This window comes from Sciurus vulgaris (assembly GCF_902686455.1).
Source record: "Sciurus vulgaris genome assembly, chromosome: 8".
NCBI classification, from domain to species: domain Eukaryota; kingdom Metazoa; phylum Chordata; class Mammalia; order Rodentia; family Sciuridae; genus Sciurus; species Sciurus vulgaris.
Window position 1 is genome coordinate 8,026,001 of NC_136468.1, and position 27,962 is coordinate 8,053,962.

Sequence of the window (27,962 nt, forward strand, 5' to 3'; positions counted from 1 at the left end):
TCTGCTGTCCACATAGCTAAACTGAGTTTCAAATTAACAATAGCAGAAAACCCCGTATTATTCAAACGCTGTCAATCACTGGGGTGTTTGTGCCTCTGTCAGGCCTTTTAAACAGGAAAATGTAGTTTGGAAATAACAGAAATCATCAAAATGTTAAGGATAATTTTTAAGTGAGTTTTTAAAATTCATTTTTGAAGAACAGCAGCTGTCACTGCTGAGCACCTACATGTCCCTGATTCAGGTGTCTTCTGTTACTAGTGATTCATGGACACCCTACAAAGTAGGCATTGTGATTATTCCATTATTTAAAAAATACCTATCTGGAAAGGAGCAGTAGCAGAGTTAGTAAGTGGCAGAGCTGGGATCGGAACCAAGGCAGGCTAGTCCAGGGTCTGCACTCGGTCCACACTAAATAGCATCACGTGTCCCCATACTGGGGACTTCATACTTAAGCTTAAACTAAAACCTGGAGATCTTTTTCACAAAATCACTAAGCCAGCTCCCTCCCAAGCTGTGAATGTGAAGTTAACCACTTTACAAACCTAAAGGAAGAGCTTTAGAACTCATGCATGAGCCTGAGAATTCTCAATCCCCAAATTAAATGTGGAAAAAGAACTTTCCAAAGATAATAGAGAAATAAGAATTTTTTTTAAAAAATCCAAAAAAAAATTAATAAAAAAAATCCTAAAGTCAATATTGTCAAAAATAATTAACATTAAGCACAATAAAATCAAAGGCAGAACAGTTTTCTCAACTCAGCTACGATTTAGAAAACTTTTCTTCTCCATTATTAGTTCTCCCAAACACTTAAAATCAAAGTCTACCACAGGAACAAAACTGAAGACAACTGACTTGGGTCTTGGAAATCTGATACTTTCCGTGTAAAGCCAGCACGTGATTCACAAAACACCTAGCAGGACACTCCACGCAGCTCCCGGAGCAGGGAGAGCACTGAAAAATGCTGTGGATTTTGGGGCCTCTGGGGTGCAAACAGCCTTGTGACTCAGCTGGAGGGTGCAACTTGGATCGAAGTTCCAGGAGGTACGGCGTGGGCTATAGGTGGCACGGCAAGTTCCTAAAAGTGCAAGTGAAGTTCCTAAAAGTGCAATTAGAGGCTAAATGCATGAAATATGGCCAAAAAGAAATTTAAATATCTTAAAAAGATGATGCACAACTTATCTAAACTAAGATAGTCATAAAATTTCATATGACAAGAACATAACTGAAATACAAAAGAAAGTATTCTATAAATAAAAAGAAAATTTGGCAAATCTCCAAAAAAAAAAGTTCCTGAACTCGATTTCAAAATGTCAAAACAAGTTCACTTGGAGAGTTTTAGAAGAATCTTAACTACCTGGCTGTATAACAGAGATGCACAACACGCGCCTGTAGTTGTGTGAAATCACTCAGACCACTGTTTGCCATGGAGTATTACTTACATTTAAGGCAGCTTCACCGCACTTCTCAATTGCTGCAAGACCCTGATTATGAATGTGTGTCTCCAGCAGCTTTTTCAACTCTCCTAGGCCATCCTGGATTCTAGACACAAGATTATACATACGTCCCAAATCTGAAAGAAGGAGGCAGCCACCTTTCAGCACAGAAAAATCTCTGTGTACCCATTCCACTAATTACATATATTGAGATGAAAAACATTTTGAAATAAGATAGCTTTTTTTAGATGTAAATAATCAAAAACATTTAATTAAAACAATATTTTCTATTTGATATACGTATATTTTGCTGAAAGTTACAAATGAAGTTATGCTACTATAATATAAGTACATTCCCCCCCTACTATGAGAATCTACTAACATAATAGAGGAAAAGTTCTTTTCTTTTCTTTTCTTTTTTTTTTTTTTGTGGTGCTGGGGATTGAACCAAGGGCCTTACACATGCGAGACAAACACTCTACCAACTGAGCTATATATCCCCAGCCCAGGAAAAGTTCTTTTAATAAGAGACTACATCTAATGCTTCTTGAAATTCTCAACATTGAGATATTATCTATGCCTGACATATGATAGGCACCCAGATGTGTTTAAGAAATGAATATATTTAAGGAGCACATGAATCACCATCTCAACTATACAAATCACAAACAGGGCCCCAAATTCTTCATTTAATATGTATTGTATATGTTCAATTTCTGAGGGACAGAGAAAGAATCCAAAATCCAAACACCTATGTCTGACTGCGCTCCTTACATGTCCCAGTTACAGCAGGAGAAGTTAAGGGAATATAAAATAGTCTTCTCGTCTCTGAGAATTTTCAAAGGAAGAATATTCAAAGAATTAGTGGGTAACATCATTTAATCCTAAAAAGTGTATGGAATAAGTTATATTTAAAATTAAACTGAAAAGATGCTCTTCTCCAAAAGTCATACCAAACAGCAGAGAAAACTGAAATCAGCATGCAATAAGGGCCACTCATTGGTAGAGCGCTTACCTCACAAGCACAAGGCCCTGAGTTCAATCCCCAGTACCACAAAAAAATAAAATAAAATAAAATAAAATAAAAATAAGGGCCACTCATGATGTCTCAACAATGTCGGACCCTGGCGATGCTGCCAACCCAGAGACGAGAGACGCAAACACTGCCACAGCAGCAGCTCAAATCAAGTGCCCACATCTGACGAGTCTGGATGGCTCACCTTCATTCTTGTCAGCATCCAATAAATTCTGAAACTCTGTGTGGAAAATTTCCAAGTGCTTTTCGATGAGGACCTGCTCACATTTCCTGGCCAGCTCGTCTTGTGTGCTTTCATGAAGATAGACCTGAACTCTTCGCTGTTCCTCAAGCAGACGAGCCTCTGCCTGCAGAGAATTAATTCGAGTGATTCTGATTTGCTTTTAAAGAACTGTAAAGTGAATAATGGCAAAATGAATTCACAAATCTGTTCTAATAAAATATATTATGAAAAAAGGGAAGAAGTTTTTTGATTGTAAATGCCAACCATATTTAAATAGCCACTAAGTCCCATTTCTCTCTACAATACACAGAAGTGTTTCAAGTCCTCTCCAAAAGCTCTAACAGTGCTACTGTTATTAACAGTTCAAGCATCTTTACAGCAATTTTTTCCTTCAGGTAAGTGATATTTCACCTTTTGGGCATCAATGTCCCCACTTGAGAAATATAAAGACATTCCCTGAACACAGACACCATGTAAGAAGCTCTACTTTTTTAAAATTTTAACTTTTTTTTGTAGTTGTAGATGGACACAATGCCTTTATTTATTCATCTTTATGTGGTGCTGAGGATCAAACCCAGGGTCTCACACGTGCTAGGCAAGTGCTCCACCACTGAGCCACAACCCCTACCCCAGAAGCTCTACTTTTGATTGAAAGCTGCCTGAAGTCAAGTATCACACCAATACAATCCTAGAAATGACTGCTTGGGAATAATCATTAGCAATGAAGCTTTTAAAAAATTTTAAAGAAAAAGTATATAGCCCTCAAAACACGTACATAAAAACAATACAGCTAGCCTTTTCTTGGCAATCCACTGATTATTCACACATCTCAATTTCTTGAGTTTCCCTCCATGAAGGAGAGGAAAACAGGCACTTGAACAGAGCAGCAAAATGACTCAGTCAGTGAGGTTGAGACTCCATCACCAGAAAGTGTGGTGCAAAGCATCACCAAGGAAGCACTAAGTTGTCAAAGCAGGGAATAAATGTCAATGATAAGCTCAAACTATTCATGTAATCTGAACAAAGAGACAAAAACTTTTGAATTGTAAAAATATCAGTACTCTCCAAAATGATCTTTTTAAATTTGGTACAATTTTGGATAAATCTGGAAAATTTCAACCGGAAATGAAGAAACACTCAAGAGCCAAGAAAACATAAAACAAACGACTGGCTGGGAAGGCTTGGGCTCTCCAGAGCAACCAGGGGACAGGTGTTAGGCCACGCAACAGAGCCGCAGCTTTATCACACATGCCACAGAAGGCTAAGGTGAAGGTAACTTGGACAGTGGTCCTGATACATAATGATGCATCATTTAGATACACCAGGAGTGTATCTAAATAAAACACAAGAAAGGAAAGGAACAGATCATTCACAAATGAATATAGAAAGCTTGAAGTTATTACTGTTCCAGTAATAACTTAATAATTAGGAAACTAATTTTACCTAATTCAGTTCACTAAAATAAATTATAGTATATTTGGTAAATGAAATATCATTATCCACCAAAATACAGAATGTTAACACAACAGATCATTAATGGATAGTTTTTAAAAAGACCTACTGCAGTATCCCAATCTGGTTTACACACAGTTAAGGGTTCCAGGTAGCAGGCCTTCTCCCAAAAGCCTGTGTAATTCTGTTTCTCTAATCGCAAAGTCCTATTAAAATAGGACTTATTATTTAATATAAGTTTCTTATATTAAAATAATAAGAGACTTTCTGTGCTTAAGGCAGGAGTCCCACATTCAGACCCTGCGGTGCTTCCTGCAGCTGCTGCCCCAAGGACGAAGGCTGAGGAACACAGCAGGCGCCACCCAGCAGCGCCATCTGCTCCCGCCTGAGTTATTCCTGTTTCTTGGAAGGACGTAATCACCCTGGGCTGCAAGACAAACTGTTACCCCTTTCCCAGATGCAAGATGAGGCTTTCGCGTCACTGCCGGTTCACTCTGAGAAGCACTGGCTCTCTTCTTCTTAAGCTAGAAATGGCAGCATTTCACAGACCCTGCCTGAAAGAGCAACAGGAGAGCGAGCAGGCACCCAACGGACTGTGGTCAGAGGGGCCTCTGCCAGGGCTCATTCCACCTAGTGAAGCAGCCATGGGTCTAGGTGCTGGGTGTGGTTATGTTTTAGAAAGGACAGTCTTTTTTACCCTCTTCCTGGATTCCAAGACAAACAAGCTCTTCATCACTGTGCTTGGTAGACAGTTTCAGAACATCAAGACCAAAATCAAATGACAAAGTAAAATTAAGCTACAAAAGGTCACCCCAAACTAATTCTGTTAGGATCAGTTTTCAGTTTAAAACAGAAAAGCAGACAAAAAAAAGGGTGAGTAAATTAATGAAGTGATATATTTTAGTTTTGAAGTTAAAGAACAAAAAAAAAAAACCCATTAGTTACCTAGAATATGTTTTTATGGCTTAGAGTAGTCTCAGTCACATGGGACAGTAAGACATTTTAAAAGCATTAATAAGGCTTCCGGTTATTCAGTTGTCGAAGCTGTCCTCTGAAAGGCCAGATTCTCAAATGTCTCCACCAAGATACTCCTGACAATGGGAGAGTAAGCAGGGACCTTCCTTGAATCAGAACATCTAGCCCAAGCTAGCTGCTGAAAGCAGAGTATTTCTTGATCTCAAGGTTGTTCAGGAGTTTTGTGTTGTTTTATTGTCTGAGTTACTAAATAAAAGCTGCCACCTGTCCTCCTGTGGCTCTGCATCCTCCCAGGGAGGCACTGAGGTTCTGGGAGGCGTTCACATGTAAGACCAAACCTTCCATTCTCTTAGTTTTGTGCCCCACACTCTTCTGTACTTTTTACACACATGTAAGCTTTTAAAAATCTCATTCCAGATTATTTAAAAGTTAAGGTTCATTTAATTCTCATTCTTACCTACTACTGTTATTTCCAACTTCAGAGATAAGGAAACTGAGGAATGGAAAGGTTATCTCCCTTTCCTGGAGTGGGAATTTTACACTAAATTCACAGTCCAGTTTCAGAAGCAAGGCCATGAAATAAGAGCCAGATTATTCATATGGTTCAATTCCAGTTTCAAGCTTCTAGACTTTTTTGCTTTACAGACTTCTGAAATGTGCTGAAAATCACGTTCAGTATGAGCCAAATTGATCTGGGCCAAACCTTTAACTCCTTTATGAAGAAATCAAATTACTGGGCAAGGTGGTGCATGCCTATAATCCCAGCAGCTTGGGAGCCTGAAGCAAGAGATTCATGAGTTCAAAGCCAGCCTCAGCAACTTAGCAAGGCCTTAAAGCAACTTAGCAAGACCCTGTTCTCCAAATATATTATGAAAAAGGCTGGGATGTGTGGGATGTGGCTAGTTGATTATGCACCCGGGTTCAATCCCTAGTGCAAAACAAAAAAAAAGAAGAAGAAGAAGAAGAAGAAAGAAGGAAGGAAGAAGAAGAAACCAAATTTGTGGCAAATAGGATGCAGGAAACACACAGCTTCCTTGAAAGCAGGCACATTCTGGATGGAAAATGCCAAGGCCAGCGGACCTCTTGCTTCCCAGATGCCTTTGGTGACCAGGCCTGGTTTTAAAAGAGACGTCCTTGCTCATATGGCTCTGCCCTAAAAGCTGTTTTCCTTGCACTGGAATGCCACTAGTCTCAACAACTGAGACAATGACAACTAAGAAGTGCACACAAAGGACTCATACTGCTCCTGTGGACTGATACCCTGATAAGATTCCACTTTTAAAACACATGGTTTTAGAAGAACAACCATCTAGAGTAGGGTTTAAAAAGAGACATGTTTATGAAAACTACATTGTCGCACTACAAAATGGAAGTAACCGGCAGATTCAAAACAGATAATATTTCAAAAGTCCACGTGTCAGGCAATCGTTGGAAAATGGATGAAAAGACAACTCTGGTTGTGCTGGTTGGATTTCAGTTGGCACAAAAATTCAATTTAACTCAAAATAGACAAAAGGAACTATTATGATTCCTGGATGACACTTCTGAATGGCCCAATTTTGGTTAGATTTTGAGATAGTGGAAATTTGTTTGTTGAGAACTTTCAATATCAAACTTAGAAGCTCTACTTGTGACAAGTGTCTCCCATGGGAAAATGCATTCAGACCACCACAGAAAAACTGGGTAGGACTTCAGGTGATTGACAGAAGCAGAGCAGTTGTTCTTACTAGTTCTCCAAGCTGACTCAATAACTTTCTATCCCCGTGTATGGAAACAGTGATTCTGTAGTTCATTCAATCTCCAAGTAAGCAGGGGACAAAGGACAAAGCAGATATCGGACTCAGTAAGAGCCAGAGGCTCCCTAGAAATCTCCTAGCACCTCTATGTCTGGGGTCAGCAAACTACAGGCTGTATGCCAAACCCTGCTGCTATCTGGGTTGTTTTGGTTTGATACCAGGGACTGAACTCAGGGGTGGTGGTCAATCACTAAGCCACAAGCCCAGCCTTTCTTATTTCTGATTTTGAGACAGGGTTTCACTAAGTTGCTTTAGGGCCTCAATAAATTGTCCTTGACTCGTGATTCTCATGACCTGGCCTCCTGAGTCGCTGGGATTACAGGCATGTGCCGCTTCTGCTGGCCAATGATTGATTGTTTTTCCAGTGTTGAGGATTGAACCCAGGGTCGTGCACTTTCTAGACAAACTTTCTACCACTGAGCTACACCACCAGTCTTTTTTTTTTTTTTTTTTTTTTGGGGGGGGGGGTAAATAAAATTTTACCAGAATTCAATCACACTTATTTGTTTACACACTGTTGTGGCTGCTTTTACCTTACAATGGCAGACTTGAACAGCTACAGCAGAGACCATATGTAGCCCACAAAGCCTAAAATATTTACTACCCGGCCCTGCACAGAAAGTTCACGGCCTACTGACCTAATCATTTCTCAGAGACGATGTCTAAGCTATCTGAATTCCCAAGAAAAAGAACGAATAATAATTTTACTAGAACTTCATAACGACATCATTAAGTTAAAAAAAAAAAAAAAAAAAAAATGCATGAAACAAGGAACACTCCTGGATCTCCTCTCCAAAGGAATTCAGGTCCTCGGTTTCAGAAGGCTAATATGAACCTAATGAGCCCAAAGGCTGTATTACAGATTTTTAGGGAATACTCTAGGAGCAAAGAAAGCAAACACTAATTTTACAAATCTGAAAATACTTGTTTCTTAAAATTTTCTCACTGGCATAAGACCGTAATGCCCACGAGACATAGACCCACATTCTAGAAGAAACACTTCAAACCACGAAAGGCATGCAGCTCTCATGTTACAACCCTGGAACAGCAAAGAACGCGGTCATGATTGCCAGACTCGTTTATAAAAGCGCCTTGAAGAAGCAGAAGCAGGGCACCTGCTAAAGGCACGGCATGACAAGAGCGCCAACACAGGGCTGGGGGACAGCTGCAGGTGCCAGGAACTCATTGAGGAGCAACGACTATTTGAACTTACGTCTACTGTACGTACTATGTTTCAGCTTACCTTTTTCATATATTCAGTAACTGGGTTCTGCTGCAAGAATTCAGTACTCTCTCTGGTATAAAATCTCTCTGTGTCAGCCAAAAATTGAGATTCAAAGGATTCTTTATACACTGTTAACGTAGGGCCCTTTGCAAATGCATCATCTTCATTCAGCCCCAATTCCACTAGAAATAAATACGAGCTATATTTCAATCACCCTATTTTTTGTTATATTTCACAGAAAATACTTAGGTGTAGCATTCAGTTTAAGTTATGCTTAAAAGGTCAATGTGAAATGGAGGGTATAAGGTAACTGTTATTTAATAGTATGAAAGTACACTTGTTTCAATAAAAGCAAAAAAGAAAAAAATTCAAGATGTCTAAAAGGCAAGTAATTCTGACCCAGGGCCAGGTATGCTTCCAAATTACCATGAAGTTCGTTTAGAGAACTTTTACATTTGAAAAAGCAATACAAATTTCTAATTTTAAACTTTCAGAGAAATACAATGCTATCCAAGTTTTTAAAACATTGTATTCCTTTATCAATCAGTTTCTCAATCTCAATTTTTCAAGCTGATATAGATTTCTGGTTATCGTTAAGCTCAATAATGCTCTCTCATATTTATATCTGTTATTCAATATGAGACCAGAAAATAATTCAAATTTATTTTTCATCCAAATTTCCTTAAGGCACAAGAACCAAACAACTTTTTTGATGGGTAAAATCGATATAATCACACTGACTTGAAGAGAATTACGAGAACCTTTGTAAATGCTAGCATCATTATTGATGATATTAAAATATTTAAAAATGAATCTTGTTAAAGCATTGCTATAGTTACCATGATATAAAAGTGAATAAATTAAAAGGAAATTATTTACCATAAGACTGTACAACTCCACTAATCAGTCTTGTATTGATGGTCTCACCATTTCTTTCCTTTTCAATCAGTTTTAAAACAGCATTTGTTACCTTCAGATAGAACACAGGGAAAATATAAGATATATTTTACAATATATTTACAACATATATTACTACATATTCCTTAAACATTCAAAGCTATTAAACAATGCAAGGTGACAGATACTCTTGAAACTTTTCGAAGGCCTGAGGAAGACAAAGGCTGAGTAATGAAATGGGGATTTTTAAAAGCAAAACACACACAAGCAGGTACCTGTTTATTCAATGGCCTGAACAGACAATCTCTCCAAGTCACCAATGCAAGCTAGATGAAAAAGAAAAAAATAAGCATTTTAAAATACTATTAACTGTAAGTACAATAAATAGTGTTAGCTATCTATACTTTTACTATGTTTTCCCAAGACTGAAGTCATAGAAAATAACCTAAATCCCAAATTCTATCAAAATTAGACCATGACTTGGTAAAAATCTCTCAGGACAAGGTCAGAGCGCCGCTCTGGAGCTACCCACCTCAAGAGGGAGGAGCACAGGTGCTTATCAGCTCACATCTTAGTACTTGAGACACAAAGACATCCTTGATTCAAGGAGCACATCTGTATCAGTCTAAAGGGCAGCAGTGGATTCAACCTATAAATTTGTTCCTTGGATCAAACAAATTTAGTTTCTGACCTACCGTACTTGATAAAAACAATTCCATTTACTGCCACAGCTTTGTCATACTCATCAATTATAGATTATAAACTCTACCAAGCTGTGTCTTGATGGCGGTGATTTCACGGATGTTACAACCATGAGCCCATCACACCACCACCTAGGGCGGTGCGGCCGCCTGCCCGGCACCTTGCCCAGACCCGCCACCCTGTGTCCACCCATGTGACTGCGCCAGAGCCGCATCTTCACTGAGCGGACAAATGCTGTAGGGCCTTTTTTCCATTTCCCTAAACTTTCCACAAAGATAAATAACCATAAAAATGTAAGAATTCATACATGACTTTTAAACTATTGGGAGAGGTATTAATTCAAATAAAACTAGGTTTATAATAATATAATGTACAAATGCAAACTGCTGAGACATTCACTTAAATATGGATCCTAGTCTTGTTTTCACAGATTTAACTATGAATATAGCAGGGTTTATAAGAGATATTTCTGAAAAGATTATATGTAAATTTATTTTATAAAGGACTCTAAAACTGGTGTTTTTTAAATAACCAGCATGAAAGCAGTTTTTAAGAGGACATTTTTTTTTTTTTTTTTTTTTTTTTTTTTTGTGGTGCTGGGGATTTGAACCCAGGGTCTTGTGCTTGCAAGGCGAGCACTCTATCAACTATATCCCCAGCCCAGAGGACATCTTTTTGACAAATCAGGAACAATGTATACTGAAGGCAATATTAGGACAAAAGTAAGGTGTCATCATTAGGAGCCATGACTACGATGTCCAAAAGTGCTGGAAGGAGAGGCTCCTTCTCTCGGAGCAACGCAGGGAGGGAGCGCCCTGGAAACACCCCCGCTGCGGCTCCAGACCTCCACAGAGCAGGGGAGAGGAAGCAGTGAAACTGTCATCCACAGACAGGAACTTCCAAATGGCATTGCTACAGGTCACCGAGAATCCCAGCTCTGCTCCAAACCTTCCTAAATCACCACTCCCTTAGACCTAACCTGACCTGGGATGGTTTGTTACTTTGAAGGAAGACAGGAAGAAGAGCCAGGCAGGAAGAAAAAGCAGAACCAACGACAGGCCAAAGAAATTCCAGTACAAGTTAGGGAAAGGGTCTTGTTGAAACATTTGAATATCAATTACAAAATAAACTGGTGTCCTCTGGTTGACTTGAAAAGAAATCAAAAACTTTCCACGATTAAAAAACGAAGAATCATTTGGAAAAAAGTAAGACTTCACAGGTAGTCGTGAAATGATTTCATGACAACCAGCCCCATCTTCTGGAGATTCCAGACGTACGATGAGCGACCGCCTGCACGCACTGTCTCACTGTGCCAAGCGGCATCCACAGTTCTGAATGAATTCTGCTGTCTCACTGGCACAGCACACAGTGGCAACACCGTTTCTAGGAGTGGGTCCTGACTTGATCTTGCTAGAATTTATGGCCTGTCTCTTGCATTTCTATACAGGAGGTACAGCATTTAAGGGTGTAGAAAGTATAGATTTTGAAAGTGAATTAAAAAATAATAAAAGCAGTTGAATCTTAATAAATACACTCTCTAAAATATCCTTGTACTTTTTAATTTACGTTTTACTCTTAAGTATTTAAGTTTTAAACTATAACGGTTTTTAAGAGTCTGGGTGTTGCTATGTGGTACACATGGTTGGTCTTTAGGTTACATGGATTTCCAAAAGCAAATCAACCAAAACCATGCTGATTCTTACTCTGCCAACTTGGAGTCTCAAGAAAGCATTTTAACATGGAAGACAATGAAAAGCACATCAGCCATTTCACAATGCATACATATTTCAAAAAAACATGTTATAGCCAGGTGTGGTGGCACATGCTTATTTTCTCAGCAACCTGGGAGGCTGAAGCAGGAGGATTCCAAGTTCAAGGCAAGCCTCAGCAATTTAGCAAGGCCCTAAGCAACTTCATAAGACCCTGTCTCCAAATAAAAAATGAAAAAGGCTGGGGATGTGGCTCAATGATAAAATGCCCTTGGGTTCAATTCCCAGCACCAAACAAACAAAAAACCCATGTGGTAACATGTGATAAAAACATATAATCTGTCAACTAAAAGAAGAAATGTGAAATAAAAAGGGAAGTACAAAAGCTTCAAATCAAAAACCAAAACCTTAACTATAAAACAAAGTACCAGTATGATAATAAGAATTTTGGTGCCGAAACTGAGCCATACAAACTATAAAAATCAGCCATGCCTCTGGACTATATTATGCTTTAATTAAATTTGTCAACAGTGAAGCAACACAATATTGCTAATATATAGCAACAATTTTACATATGGAGATAACCTCATTATGCAGAATCTATCACTAGTTCAAAAAGGGCCCTGTTTACCTGACAGCCCACCAGCAAGCCACCGGTTCTGCTGTCCCCATTAAGTCCTCCCTTAATTGCTTTACAACGGTGGTGCTCCACTTGACTGTGTTGAGAATCAGCTGGACAGCTTCTTAAAGCAGACTGACAGCCCCATCTCCAGAGTTCCTGATGAAACCTAGAACGAGGCTGGGAGTCTGTGCTTCTAGCAAGTTTCCAGCTAATGCTAGGCTCCATACTTTGAAAGCCAATGGGCCCAAACAACCTTCACCGACTGAAGAAATGTATTAATGGCAGTGATTTCACACTTAATTCAGGATCTTCTGGAAGCACAGTCCGCAGATCATGAAAGTACATGAGGCCCATCCTTGGGGCTTGAGCCTCAGGTAAGATCCCTCTTTTGCAAAACCCGATGGTTGATCAAACCATTAAGGAAGATACTTCTAAAGAGTAAGTGCAGAACTGTGCAAGCTGTATTTTACAGCTCAATCTCCCATCCTTCTACTTTCTTATTGCAAAATATGGAGGGGTCATTCACTGAATCAGAAAATCAGTCTAAATATTCTGAAAACAAGCTTAACATTTGCCTAGTTCTCCTTACTGAAAGACAATGTATCATTAAGAGACATTTTGAATATTTTTAAAAACATCTTACTGAATAGATTTCATATATTCCTTTTCGTCCTTCATCACATTCACGGCGAACCCAATGTCTATTGAGGTAGGCACAGATTCCATTTAGCACTTTGCTTGAAAATCGGTAGTCTTCCCACTGCTGAGTGTAGAACTTCAGCACGCTCTCATCCATGAGGTCTTCTCCATCCTAAAAACAATTCACTGAAGCCTTAAGATGACTCGTTTGGCGCAGATTAAAGAGAAAAGCTAATGAAAAACTATTCCATCAAAACACACCGATACAGAGGAATTCTTTACTCTGTGTACAAAACCACCCTTACTATAAATTCTGACAAGAACGCAGTAAAAAATTCTTTCACATGAAACTAAACTAGAACCTTTTCTATGGCATTAAATATGGATATACACTCATAAAAAGCACTCTGAATTTTCAGAATCTGAGGGCTATTTCTTGTTATAAGGAATTAACTTCAAAATCATCTATTTTTGATAATTTTCCTGCTAAAAGAATTAATATGTCCTAGTAACAACTTCTAATATGGGGCAAATATATTCAATTTTAAATGCTTTTTACCTTCTTTAAATTTACTAAAAAATTATAAAAATATATAGTCTTTTGGGGTGATCTGTTGCATTTTCATAAAACTAAATTACACTGGCGTGACAGCTCTTCTTTAACCACACTCATGAAGGAAATGTACATTTACCATGAGTATTTTTACTGAGATTTCTACAACTTAAACCACAGCATATTTAAAGACGACTAACTTGAAGCTTTTCCTAGGTACGAGTGGAATCTAAAAAGCACAGTACCACCATTTCCAGGTGCTGTGCAGAAGAGGACGGGAGAGAAGAATGGGGTGGGGGCACCTCTGCACTCAGGTCAGGACAACGTCACGGGCGGGAAGGCCAAGCTGCCAGAACGGACGTTCCATGAGTAACTGTACTCAGGTGACCCAACACGCACACAAACACCTGACCACGTCTAAACACAACCACATTTTTGTTCGCTTAATATGAAATGAACTTTAAAATGCAAAGCTAGGCTGTTCTGGCTTATGATACAGACCTTTTATAAAATGCAAAAATATCACCAATGGTCTGGCTATCCATACTTTTACAAAACACAATACATGGTCCTGTTCTTGTTAACAAAAAATAAGTAATTACAATGTTCAACTTATACATTAAGACCTTAGCCTTTGGGGAACATGAAAGCAACACTACACGAATCATAGTTTGCAGTCAATTGACTGCGTGTTTCCAATGAGCTTGTGAAATAAAGGGAAAAAAAAAAAAAGCAAAACCACATTTGAGCGATGTGATTATCAAAGACTACAGAACCTTGTAACTGTTCACTTCTTTTCTCGTACAGGAGATAGAACCCAGGGCCTCCTGCAGGCTAGGCTTAGCACTCTACCACTAAACTGCACCTCCAGCCCGTTAATGAATTTGACGGACAATACCAGAAGGGGGTCAAAATATAATGTAGGTAATAAATGGAGACATTTTAATTATATGCTTAAAATGAAAAAGTTCACCAATTTCTTTCTCCATCTCCCCCCACCATACTGGGAACTGAACCAAAGGATACCCTACCACTTACCTACCTCCCTAGTCCTTTTTATTTTGAGACAGGGTCTTGCTAAGTTGCTGAGGCTGTCCTCAAATTTGGAATCCTCCTGCCTCAGCCTCCTGAGTCACTGGGATTACAGGCATGTGCCACCACGCCTGATTAGGGTTCACCAATATCTAACCACCAGATACAAACTGGCTAACAATTTAAGGAACAACACTATTATAGTAATAATAGTTATCAAAACGCCTGATTTAAAAAAAATAAAAACATGCTTTATGAAGGTTTCATCTTCATAAGAGGTAAAAGACTAAGCGATACTAAAACATTTAATGAGCAAAGTGAAAGACTTAGCATTTAAGGTGAAATCACCATTTCCTCTTTACCTTCTATTATAAATGCTCACTAGAAATGTAAAACGTCTTACCTTAAGAAGATTTGTCAAGTAATTCTTCAAAAATTCCTTAAGTCGTTTGTACAGTTCCAGGCCAACAAACTGAGCCCCTCCAGGTGTCTGCCCCTTTTTCGATTTAGAAGGAGGGACGCCAGCTCCCCGTGCTTGGTTTGACTGGTGCACGCTAGTACAGTAGTTATAAACATGACTTGGAGAGAAGTCAAGGAAACCAACGTCTCCTCGGATGCAAACAGTGGTCAACACGAACATGTTTCCTTGTCTTTCACTATCAACACACTGCCTACACGTCAACTGAAACCTGCTACAAACCAGAGTGAGAAAGAGTCCACTCCCTGTCAACAGAGCGGAGTCTGCGAGCTCCAGCCACAAGGTGCCTGTGGCCCAGGGAGCAAGTCATGCATCAGGAGACTGCTGGGAAAGAACTGGACCTCTCAGGTCGCTCTTGGGCCTGACCTTTGAAGGCGTGACAAGGACGGGCAAAGGCACCAAGGAAAGGCTGCAAGTGAAGAAGGAAATAGCAATCACAGTACTCACTTCAGGAAAGACAGAGCTAATGACCAGTACAGCAGAGGCGGCTCAGCTGTGAACCTTTCTAGAAGCACGTTTATGAATATTGACATGACAAAACTTTATGGTAAAATGACTTCTAAATGAATATACACAAAACTACATTCCGAGGACAAAGGATGGAAAGCAGGAGTGGGCACGAGAGCCATGACCCCACGCCACGGCACACTAGAGTCAAGGTCTCAAGCTGACTGGCCAGCGGATCAGGTCTGCCCGCCGGAGAACCACTCAGGTGCAGCAGGGCAGCGGACTGTGTGGTCATAGCCTTTAAACCTGATGAACTCATCCTGCATGTGCCGCCACCTGGGTAAAGCTGAAAATACCCGGGAACACTTACCTGCTCTCAGGTTGGTCAGATCCTGACTAAGCAAAGTCATAAATACTTAATTAGAAATTTCAATATATTACAGTAAAAATACCTGACAGTAACAGAATTACTATCTTTATGCATTTATTTATTTGTTGGACTGGGGGTTGAACCCAGGGGCACTTTACCACTGGGCTGTATCACTAGCTCTTCAAACCCCAGCACTGCTAAAATTAATTTAAAACAATATGAAAAAAATGGCCTCTACAGAAACATGGCCAAAGCACACCAACCAAAAATCCAAGAAGTAAAAGAAAATATATTCATGGCTAAAAAACAAAAAACAAATGAACAAAAATAAAACAATGTGGTACTATCTTAATATAGTTAAGTATTTCAATTATACCAATAATCACAGATTACAATAAACCATGTTCTGCTCACAACACAGTTGACAAATCTTAATATATAGTCCCTCACTTTCTCGTGTTCCACCTATAACCCCACCACCCAACTTCTTAGGAAGTAACATAGTACAGGTTGTAACAAACTCTATGCCTCCCTCATCCCTCCCAGTCTTCCTTTTATGGAGCAAAACACCCCATGACTTGCTTGCTATGTATTGTTCCTGTGCATGTTTTTATATTTTACTGGAAAACACCACACATTATTTTGCACGTCTTACAGTTTCAGATCATACGAACTAGTCCACACCTGCTTCTGCATCTGCTTCCCGTACGTAAGGCAGCTGCAGCAGTGCTAACACACCGTGCGGCATGCATTTGCGATGACATATCCACTTTCTCATCGGCATCATTTCAGCAGGTTCCGATTTTGGGGTGTTTTCAGCATGCCCCTGGCACACCTGGACGAGGCTGCAGGAGCAGGGACTCGCCGGATGCCTCCAGCCTCCTCGCACACGGCCCGACGCTCTGCAAAGCAGCTGCCGGGTGGCCCTGGGCAGCTTGCGGGTTTCCACTGCCCACAACTTCGCCAGGCGTGGACTGCATTCCCTGCTTAACATGTTTCAGTTGATCTTTTCTCTCTTCTGTATATTGTATGCTCACATCCTCAACAGTTAAAGTTCGCTCAGACATTAATAGGAATACAAAAGGGAATAACCACTTTGGAAAACTGTTTGTTCTTAATGCAAATTGTGGTCTATTTGGAGACTACTACTCCCAGTTTAAAAAGTGAGCTACTGGTACCCACATCATGAATGAATCTCCAAAACACTGAATAAAATGAGTCAGACACGCATTGAATAGTTTCCACCTTTGTAAACTTCCAGAACCCACAAAACTAATTCAAAGAGACAGGAATTAGGAGAGTAATTCCTTGTGCATCACTGAAGGGTGAAGAATGATCAAAGGGGACTAGAGAGAACACCCTATCTTGAATAGGGTGATGTTTATACAAAAGGATGTCTGTCAAAAATACGCAAACCTGGGGCTTGGGAGATAGCTCAGTTGGTAGAGTGCTTGCCTCGCATGCACAAGGCCCTAGGTTCTAATCCCCAGCACCAAAAAAAAAAAAAAAAAAAAAAAAGGCAAACCAGCTGGGTATAGGGGTGCACTCCTGTAATCCCGGCAACTCAGGAGGCTGAGGCTTGAGGATGGCAAGTTTAAGGCCAGCCTCAGCAACTTAGCACAACCTGTCTCAAAATAAAAAAAATAAGGATTGGGGATGCAGCTCAGTGGCAGTGTCCCTGGGTTCAATCCCTAATACCCACCACCCTCTGCACAAATGACATCCTTTATTATATGTACTTTTTGTGTTATGTAATTTTTACCCTAAAAAAAAAATCGTTCTACATTTTAAAAAAGGCACTTTAAAATGTTTCTGCTACCCACTGAGAAAACATCAAGTTGCCTTCTGGATTTGACTTTATTGTGAAAATACGTCCTTATGAGTGGCTATTGCTGAGTAAAGAGAAGTTCTTATGTATCAAGTTTTTACCACAATTTTCTTCAATAGCTTCTGCCACGTCTGGTTTAGAAATTCTACTGCATGTTCTTTTAAAGCTGACTTCTTCACTGAGGTTTCTGATCCAGACAGACTTAACCCGCATGTGATAACCGTAAGTCATTCTCTCTGCATAATCAGTGGCTCACAAACCATTTCTCAATTAAATGGCCAACCTGGCCTTACTATGTGTATTGCCAGTTCTAGAACACTGTCTATTTCAACTGTTTTCAAATAACTGCCTTTTAAAACATGTCTGTTCTTTCTGTAATGTCCCCTTCTGTCTTTGTCACATTGTGGGGGTTTTATGATTAATTTTGCCAGTATCTTGTCTTCTGAGGTTTCAGAGTCCATTTGAGTTTTATTAATTTTCATTATCATATCTTACTTCCTTTGGTTCTTTTGTATTCCCTTCTCCACATTTGCTCTATGTATAAATCTTGGTCAATTAACTTTGCAGTTTCTCTTAACATTTAAAACGCTTACAGAAATGTGTGCGCTACACACAAGACCCACACCCCGCTGGCGACGCCTTTCTAGTCTCAGGTGCAAATTTTCCCTGTTGTTCTGTATTTTCTCTTTTCCATTAAGAGCTCTGTCTTAAGAGTTCAACTGTTAAAATTTCAAAGTTTATTTTTTCACCTTTAAGAATTTCATTTTAAAATTAAATCAGAAAAATCAGAGAATGTCCCCTTTTTGATAGTTTTTTAAAAATGTGATGAGACTTGTGGCTGAATGTGATTTTCTTAGGAGGGGAAGAGGACAGTACTCCACGTGTGCCCGAGTCAGGACTGTGCTCTCCCTAACTGTCAGGTTCCGAGACTGGCACACAGCTAGCCAATTCCGTCTTGCACATCTCTACTGTTATTGATTTGCCTGTTTATTACTGAGAAATTTTTATTGTAATCTCCCAATATAATGGTTTTGTCGATTTATAAATTCCCTAAGGTGCCTTTGACACAGTGTTAACAATACAAATTTGGAATTATGTTCCTGGTGACTCAGTCCTTTTGTTTTTAGAAACAGCTGCTTATTTCTAATAACACTGTTTTAGAAACCTACTGTATCTGATATCAGCAATGTTATTCCTTTCCTTCTTTTTTGGTTAGCATTCTCCTGAAGTAGCTTTGTTTTATTTTCTACCTTATTTTTCTATGTTTTGGTCTGTCTACTGTAAACCACCACAGCACAATTACATTTAAAAACTGAACCTCATAATCTGATGGGAATATTTGATTTTACGATTAAACAGTTCTATGAGGCTATTTGGATTAACTTCTGCCATTCTATTTTATATTTTCCATTTTGTACGCATTTTGTTTTCTCCCTTCTATTAGAATGGTAATTTGCTTATTCCATTTACAGTTTTTATTATTTTGAGATTATGCATTCTATTTGAATTCTAGAAATGGGTATCTTAAAATTTGATATACACTGTCTCTGGCCTATTCTGGAAAATATTTGGCCTTTATCTCATCAAGTATTTGTTTTCTCCTAGTTCTTCTGCTGCATGTATGTTGGTCAAGTTCATGCTATTTTCCATAAATCAGTTAAAAACTTCAATTACTTTCTATAACTTTATCTTTGTTCAAACTTTTGGATTTTTCTGGATTTACCATCTGCTTAAGTGAACCTGCATCAGCTAGGTCAAATTTGCTGTTAATTGTACAGAATTTCTTCTTTGCAAGATGTTTTGTTTTCCCCAGTTTTGTTCCTTATCCTCATCGGTCGCTACTCATTTTGAATGGAATGAAATGCACTCTTCCACATCCTCTGACCTGAAGCTCTGGAGCCTGACTCAGCTGCTTGGAGCACGTGCTGACTCGGAGCTGAACTGTCTCCTATGATTCCCAACTGCAACTCATTCTTGGTGTGGCTTTTGCACTGACTTCCCAGCTTGAAGAAAGCTCCAAACACACCTGAGGTGACAAATTCTCAGGACAGACCTTCCCCACCCTCCTTGCATCCAAAGCTGTTTAAGTATTTTCTTGGTTGCCTCCCTGGCAGAGTAGGTTGGTTGAGGTTTTGGCACTGCCCAGACTTCCATGGCAAGTTCCCCACGTGCTGTTCCCACGAGGGCTTTGTGCCCTTTTGTGTGGCTGCCACCTTCCAGCCAGCCTTTCCCTGAGTCCCCATGCGGCCTGGGGGTTCCCCCACCTTTGTGCAGAGTCAGCTGTGCATTTATGCTAGATTCACCCATTGTTCCTTTCTAGGTATTTGTTAGGCCATCTACTTTGGCCTGACTTCAGTTTCTTGGCAACATATTACTTTGACTATTAATTTTAAGAGTTTTAAAAAACAAACCCAATGGTAGCTTATGTGCAGTTAAATGGTACTTCTATACACTCAAGGTCAAGAGAGAACACCATTATGTTTCTGGATTACACTTTGTGAACATTTAAAAACCTTCAAGTGCCTTATTTCTGGCATAGCAGTTATAACCACCTTTCTGGCAACACAGGGAATTCCTTACATCAGTTGTTGGATCCATCCGAGGATCCAGAGTGCAGTCCTGCATCTCGGGGTTGAACCCAGGGGTGCTCTACCACTGTGCTGCATCCCCAGTCTTCTTTTAGAGACAGAATCTTGCTAAATTGCTGAGACTGGTCTCAAACTTGTGATCCTCCTGCCTCAGCCTCCTGAATATCTGGAATTATGTGTGCTCACCAAGCTCAGTCCCAAAGAAAATTTTTAAAGGTGGAAAAAAATAAAATGGTGGGCCTTAACATCAACCTACTAATAACAACAACAAACATGAGTAGGTTAGAACTACCATCGGAGGGCAGAGATGGGTCAGAAGGGACAAAATAACCAGACCACTCTGTATATTGACATCAGAGACACAGTTTAAATACAAAGACACAAAGAGACTGAAAGTATGTGGATGGAAAAGATCTCCATGCAAACAATAAGCATAAAAAGGCTGTAGAGGCTGGAACTGTCAAACAATAAATATCTCCAAAGAAAAAGAAAGCCAATTTATTAAAAATTATATTTTCCTAATCACAAAGCTTCAAAATACATGAAATAAAATTTGACAGAACTAAGGAAAGAAACACTTTCACAACCACAGGAGAGATTCAGTATTCCTCTCTCAGCAACTAAACTCAAGAAAAAAACCAAGACCCAGATGACATAAAGATACTACCAGTAACTTTCACCCCACAGATGGTTACAACACGGCACGTCCAGTGCAGACATTGCCAACTGTCTCTCTGAAAAAAGAAAACAGAATGCCCGACAAGCAGCCTTTGCAGACATCCATGGCTTAACACTCACTCCATGGCACATGGCAGGCTGCTGATGGGATGTCCCAAACCAGGAGCAGGGGGGAGAGGCACATAATCACCACCCGCAAGGCGTCACCACCCAGTTCCAGCATCCCACTGTCAGTGCCACCAACTGCAGAAGCCACAACCAGGAGCACACACACGCTTGCCAAGGCAGAACACATTAAACAAGTCTCCAAGTATTTAAAAGGACTGAAATCATTCAGTTTGTTCTCTAATAAATGCTGGATGGTATTCAGAATCAGTAATCATGAGCTCCCCAGGAAAACCTCAAATATTTCTAAAACCTCTAATTTTTATACAAAGAATAACAGGGAAAAATATGAAGTGTCTTGAACTCAATGCTAATGAAAATACAACATACCAAAATTTGTGGAGCAAAGCAAGAAATTCTCTTTTTTTTTTTTTTTTTTTTTTGGGGGGTGGGGGTGGGGGCGGGGACCAGGGATTGAACCCAGGGGTGCTTAACCACTGAGCCACATCCTCAGCTCTTTTTTAAAAAATATTTTATTTAGAGACAGGGCCTCACTAAATTGCTTAGGCTGGCTTTGAACTCTCAATCCTCCTGTCTTAGCCTCCTGAGCTGCTGGGATTATAGGCATGGGTCACCATGGCCAGCAAGCAAGAAATTCTTACAAGAAAATTACGACTTCAAATACATCAAAAAACAAAGTAGGAATAATAATTTTGTTAGAATAACACTCTCCAAAATGATTTGATGTAATTCTTATCAAAATCCCAGTTGGTTCCTTCATAGGAAGTGACAAGCTGATTCTAAAACCTATATGGAATTTCGAGACCCAAAATAGCCAAAGCAATCTTCATAATAAACAAAGCTGGAGGATTATGTGGCATAATTTCAAAATACATTACAAAATTATAAAATAATAAAGACAGTGAGGTATTGGCATAGAATAAAACAATGGAATAAAATTGGGAATCCAGAAGTAAGCCCATGTATCTGTGGACAACTAAGTTTGCCAAGGGTACCCAGACCATTCAATAAAGAAAAAATGGTGTTTTCAACAAATGGTGATAACCAAATAATCAAGTGCAAAAAAACTGAAGATGGACCCTTAGGAACAAAAATTAACACAAAATGAATCAAATACTTAAATGTAAGAGCTAAAACTCCAAAACTCTTAGAAGAAAACCTAAGAGCAAAGCTTTGCGATCTCAGGATTGGCAAGAGATTCTCAGATGACACCAAAAGTATAAGTAACCAAAGAAAAAATAAATGAGTTGAACTTGATCAAAATTTAAAACTTTTTTATGTGTCAAAGTACACCATTAGGGAAGTAAAAAGAACCCAAAGGGACTGTATATCAAATAACTGATAAGGGATCTGTATTGAAAATATATAAAGAGCACTTACAGTTAATAAAGAGAAAATGATCAAAACATGGGCTGGAGGACCTAAACAGACTTTTCTCTAAAGATGTACTGATGGTCACTAAATATTTAACACTCGACATCATTAGTTACCAGGGAAATGCAATCAGAACTACAATAAGATACTTCATACTTGCAAGGATGGCTAGAATGAAAACGTCAGCAAACAAGGTAGGCCAGGATGTGGAGAAACTGGGACCCTCCTGCACTGTGAGGCTGTAAAGTGATGCAGCCACTTGGAGAAATAACCTGATAAGGTTCTGCAAATGGTTCAACTAGAACCACCTCCTGATCAAGAAACCCCTCCTCCTGGCATCCACCCGAGGACGAGGACACTAATGTTACAGCAGTGCTATCCACAGAGTCAGAAGAAGGAAACAACCCAGATGTCCCCGACTGACTGACAAGATGTAGAATGTCCATGAAATGGACTATTATTTTACCCACAGAAACAAATAAAATATTGATATATGCTGTAACAGTGAAATGGTAAAACATAATGCTATGTGGAAGAAAGCCAGTCTCAAAAGACCACACACATTCGTCGGCTCAGGCTGCCAAAACAACAGACTCTGGCTTAACACTGAACAACAGGAATTCAGTCTCAGTTCTGAAGAGCGCAAGTCCAAGATCAAGGTGCTGTCGTGGTGAGAAAGTACATCACTTTCTGTCTCCTCACATGGCTGTATGGATAGATAGTACTCTCTGGGGCCTCTTCCTCTTCTTAAAAGGACACAATACTGTAAGAACTAAGACCCTGGCCTCACAGCCTCACTTAACCTTAACTATTCCCCCGAAGACCCTGCCTCCAGTACTGTCACATGGGGGGTTAGGGTTTCAACGTAAAATTTATGGCGGACACAACACAGTCCCTAATACTACGTGTTACATGATCACATGAACATGAAATGTACATAGCGAGCTGAACTAGTGGTGGAAAGTAGGCTGGCGGGAGGAGAGAAAGTGACAGCTGAAGGGGACAGGGTTTCTTTTTGAGATGATGAAAATATCCTAAAATAGAATGTGGTAAGGGTCAAATGTATTTTAAGAATATACCCAAAACTACTGAAACGTCCATTTTAAACAGATGCTTTGTATGCCATGTGAATTATATCTCAATAAAGCCAGTATTTTTCTAAAAATTCAATGTAATTCTAATCATAATCCCAGCAATTTGGGGGGTTAACACAAACTGTACAGAAGAATGCAAAAGACCAAGAGGAGTCAAAATAATCTTGGGCAGAAAGGAGGCGGAGAACAAAGTTGGAAGATTATATCATTTAACTTCACGAATTCTCACAAAGCATGCCTATAATCCCAGCAGCTCAGGAAGATCTCAAGTTCAAAGCCAGCCTCAGCAAAAGTAAGGTGCTAAGCAACTCAGTGAGACCCTGTCTCTAAATAAAACACACAATAGGGCTGGGGATGTGGCTTAGTGGTAGAGTGTCCCTGAGTTTAATCCCTGGTACCCACCCCCCCAAAAAATAAATAGATCAAAATAAAAATATAAACGGGCTGGGGATGTGGCTCAGTGGTTAAGAACCCCTGGGTTTAATTCCTGGTACAAAAAAAAAAAAATATATATATATATATCATAAAGACTGGGGATATAGTTCAATGGCATGCACGAGTTCCTGGGTTCAATCCCCTGCACTGCCTACCCCCCACAAAAAAGAATTCTCATAAAGCTACAAAGCTACAGTATACGATATTACAAACAAAATTTTAAAATACCCACAACTAATATCTCACATAAACATAGATGCAAAAAATATTTAACTAAGGACCAACACATCAGTGAGATACAGCCCTATACATAGAAGTATCTGTCATCCAACTCTAACAAAGGCACCAAAGCAATTGATTGGGGTAAAGTGTTTTCAGCAAATGATGTTGAACTAACTGCATGGGGAGGTCAACCTCAAACCCTACCTCACACCATACTTCATTAACTTTACACAGACCATAAATCTTAAACACCTAAACATGAAGCTCTAGGAAGAAAATACAGAACATCTTTGTGATCCAGGCAAAAGTTTCTTAGGTTACAAAAAGCAATAACCGTTAAACAAAATAAAACAATGTAAGTCTTCCTTAAAATAAAAATTTGTTTGAAGACACCATTAAACATTTGCTCACCCAAAGATATAAAAAAAAGAGTTATTCAAACCAATTAAATTAATCTAAAACTGGGATGCAGGGCAAAAGAATTGGATGCTATGAACAGGAAGACTACAGGTCCAAAAGCAAATGAAAAGGTGCTCGGCTCATAGGAACAGTCTTCATGGGTATGTACTTCTGGCCAACTGTGAACCATTCTTGACCAAAGAACCGTGTTAACTGTACTCGGAATCATGGCGAGTCAGCAGAAAGGCAAGACTCGAACCAGATCTGACATGGCTCTGATGATACAAGTCTTAGTTTGAACTCAACTACACCATACAAGGAGACGTTATCGGGAAAGGAAAAGCAGATTCTAATTGTGTCTCAGAAATCTGTTCAGGGACCCGGCCGTGCCTCATGTCCCATAGGCGTACCAGCCGAGGGGAAAGCACCACGGTGACAATTTGTCAACTCGACGGGAGAATCAGTCAAGAGAGGATATGAGCGTGGCTTCTCCCAGGGAAAAGGCCCAAAGGGCCCCTGTGGGGAAACTCCAGGGCACATCCTGCTGCTGCCCTCAGAGAGGCCACACTGGCCACCTACCTCCCCAACATGTGACAAACATGTGTGAACAACTCACTTTAGATGGTGAGAAAAACAATTATGACTATGTTTAAAAGAAAAATGTTATTCTTAAAAGTTATTCTTAAAAAAAGTTATTCTTAAAGTTATTCTTAAGAAAGTCATTCTTAAAGCAAACAAATTGATAGAATATGAGGAAAAAGTTGAAAGCAGTAATTAAGAGGAAACAAGTAAAAAAAAAAAATAAACAGATAAAAATGAAATCCAAACAATAATAGAACAGAAGCTTCATTCAGCGGACAGGGGATAGCAGTTGTATGCTAAGGCAGCCCCAGGTCCTAACCAACCCACATATTGGACATTTTAAACTGGGCTCTTTTTCACACATCCTGGGAAGAGTTTCTTGGGCAGGAAAACCAAGGAGACTGGGGCAGCAATCTGGGTCTCTCCCAGCAGTAGGTGGAAACACTGGGACAGGTGGCGGCCTTAGAGCCAAGTCGGGTCAGCCTCCAAAATGGGCCCCAGAAGTCCCCTGCCATCCTGGAAGGTTCAGTGTTTGCCAAGCCACACTCTGCATGCTTGGTAGAAACAATTACTGTGACAAAGTCCTACAGCAGACACTTCAAGGCACCTGCACCAAGCCAGGTACTGTGAAGGACGGGTACAAAGAAAAACTGTCCTCCTAGAGCCCAGCATCGCCCGGGAGCAGCCTGCAGGCAGCTGACGGCCATGCAGGGGCAGTAGGGGACGCAGGCATCCTTTTCACATCAGCAGATGCTGCAGGGCCAGGCAAGCCCAGAGGGTTATCACCCACAGCACCGTTCCTTATTTCTCAAGTAAAGACATCTGGTCAACAGCTTGACTTTTATTTTAAAACTCCAACTGCTTCCACTTTCTAAGTCAATTCAACTAAAGAAATAAAACTAAAGCATTTTCTATCACCATTTTTTTTTCCCAAAAGCAACTTTAAAGGTGGAAGCTTAAATTCTATTAAAATCCATTTGAAAGACTCCACACTTATAGCATTACAAATCCTGTCTTCACAAGTCAACAAAGGGGGCACCTGTACCAGGCGGCAGTGGGGCAGGCCTCACACCGTTTGCATAGTCAGACTGTAAAGTCACACAAGAGTAAAGTTCTCTCCAACCCATGGTTAGGTGCATTTCTGAAAAGGAATATCCCATCAAAAACAAATTCATATCTAACAGCATACTTTAAAAAGCAAAGACTACTTGTAATTGATGGTGATGAACTATGAAATTTATTTTTTAAATGCTTAGAATGACCTGAGTATACATACCTCAAATCAAGTTTAGAAGAATGAACATACCATATTTACACTAACAAAAAATAATTTATTCCTTAGGCAATTAGGCAACATTAAAGCAACTGCTGTGGCCTCTTGCTCCAAAATAGGTATGTAATTCCTCAGTCCTCAAACTACCAGTTCATAGTAAAAGGTAGAATTTTGCAAATGAGTATAACTTAGATTTGGTGTTTACAAAAGAAAGAGAAAAAAAACCAAAAACAAGGATTGTCCAAAATCATCCAGATTTGAACAGTAGTCCAAACCTGTAGTTCCAGCAACTCAGGAGGCTAAAGGTTGGAAGATCACAAGTCCAAGGTCAAACTCAGCAAGCCCATCACCTGGGCGCAGGCTCTGCCACTGAGCTCTATCTCCTGCCCTTCCCTGCAGGTCTGATTTCCCATTTTTCCTATTAAAATAAGCCAACGAGCCTTGAACATACAATTTGAATAAACTATCTCTTTAGGATAGAGTTAAAAGTCAAAAAAATAAATTCCTGGGCCAAAGTATATTTTTAAGTCTTTAAAAAAGTGCCTCCAGGAGCTGGGGCTATAGCTCAGCTGGTAGAGTGCTTGCCTCGAAAGGACAAGGCCCAGAGTTCAACCCCCAGCACCACAAAAAAAAAAGCGTCTCCAAATTCCTCTCCAGAAAGGCTGCAGCCTACCGCTTCCAGGTGCGCTGCAGCTCAGTCTCCCCCATTCCAACACACCACCCATTTCGTTAAAATTGTTTTCCATCTGATGAGCTACAAAAATAAAATCTCATTTTAATCCTTAATTTCCTTCACAGTATAAGGCTGAACACGGGTCTACATGTTAACCGCCTGCACTTCTTTTTTCTGTGAACTGTGTCCTTTAGAGTCTTCTACAAGGATGGATAAACATGAAAATGGCAGCACACACTTGAAATCGTAAGAAAAACCCTTACATGTTTAGGTTTACCTGATGTACACCATGCTTATCAGGTGAGCAAAACAAAATCGAGGCAAGACTTCTAAATAAAGTGTGAGATGAAGCAGGCAAAAACACATTTGTTGGGTTAGCTGGATCTAAAACGTACACAGATATGTTATGAAAGCAATCTATTTCTTTTGTTTGATATGCTTTTCCACAAGATTCTGATTTCCCACAAGGAGAGTAAGAAGCCTGCAACGGGCAGGGGAAGAAGGCTGGCTGGCACCTGGAGTGCTTCCCTTGGACCCAGAAGAGAAGACGGGACCCTCAGACCTGAGTGGTGGTGGTGGCCGAGACTGATGACAACGGCAGGTGGAGCAAGCATGTCCTACCAGCTACCTCTGCAAAGCACAGGCTGCAGGCTGCCAAGAGCTCGGCAGACTGCCTCGGGTGATGGTGGACCGCAGGCAGCCGAGGGCTGCGTGTGAACTGAGTGCACTTGTTGTAACTTACTCAACAGCAAAGGAGGCTAAGAGGAGAAAGTACGAATCGACGGCTGGGAGAAAGAGGACTTCAAAGAACAAGCTGGGAAAACGCCAGTTCAGTTCATAGCACAACTGCGAGGAAAACAAACCTCAAAGTTTATGAGAACTTATCTAAGACATCAAACAGGCACCAGTGCGGGCCCCTCGGGGGACAGTGCAGTTCACCATGCCTGCTCTGTGGAGCCACTGGTTTCATTCCTGAGAAGAATCTCATGGAAGGCTGTGTTTGCCATCATGAGTCCATATGCTTTATACTTCTTAAAAAATTTTCTTGGTGAGACTTATTGCCAAGTAATTACAAAGATTTTTTTTTCCCTTAAGTATTAC

At 40.0% G+C, this 27,962-nt stretch overlaps 1 protein-coding gene across 3 annotated transcripts in view; it reads right to left on the bottom strand.

The window, feature by feature from the left end:
- Window positions 1-27,962, bottom strand: part of CUL1 (cullin 1) — a 93,276-nt gene that overhangs the window by 30,065 nt on the left and 35,249 nt on the right. For all 3 annotated transcript variants that reach the window (XM_079149315.1, XM_079149314.1, XM_079149316.1), the window contains exons 3-9: window positions 14,698-14,872; window positions 12,714-12,881; window positions 9,313-9,363; window positions 9,020-9,110; window positions 8,159-8,322; window positions 2,654-2,816; window positions 1,440-1,570 (exon numbers count right to left, since the gene is read on the bottom strand). In XM_079149315.1, the coding sequence (XP_079005441.1) occupies window positions 1,440-1,570; window positions 2,654-2,816; window positions 8,159-8,322; window positions 9,020-9,110; window positions 9,313-9,363; window positions 12,714-12,881; window positions 14,698-14,872 (943 nt within the window). The remainder of the gene's footprint in view (window positions 1-1,439; window positions 1,571-2,653; window positions 2,817-8,158; window positions 8,323-9,019; window positions 9,111-9,312; window positions 9,364-12,713; window positions 12,882-14,697; window positions 14,873-27,962) is intronic.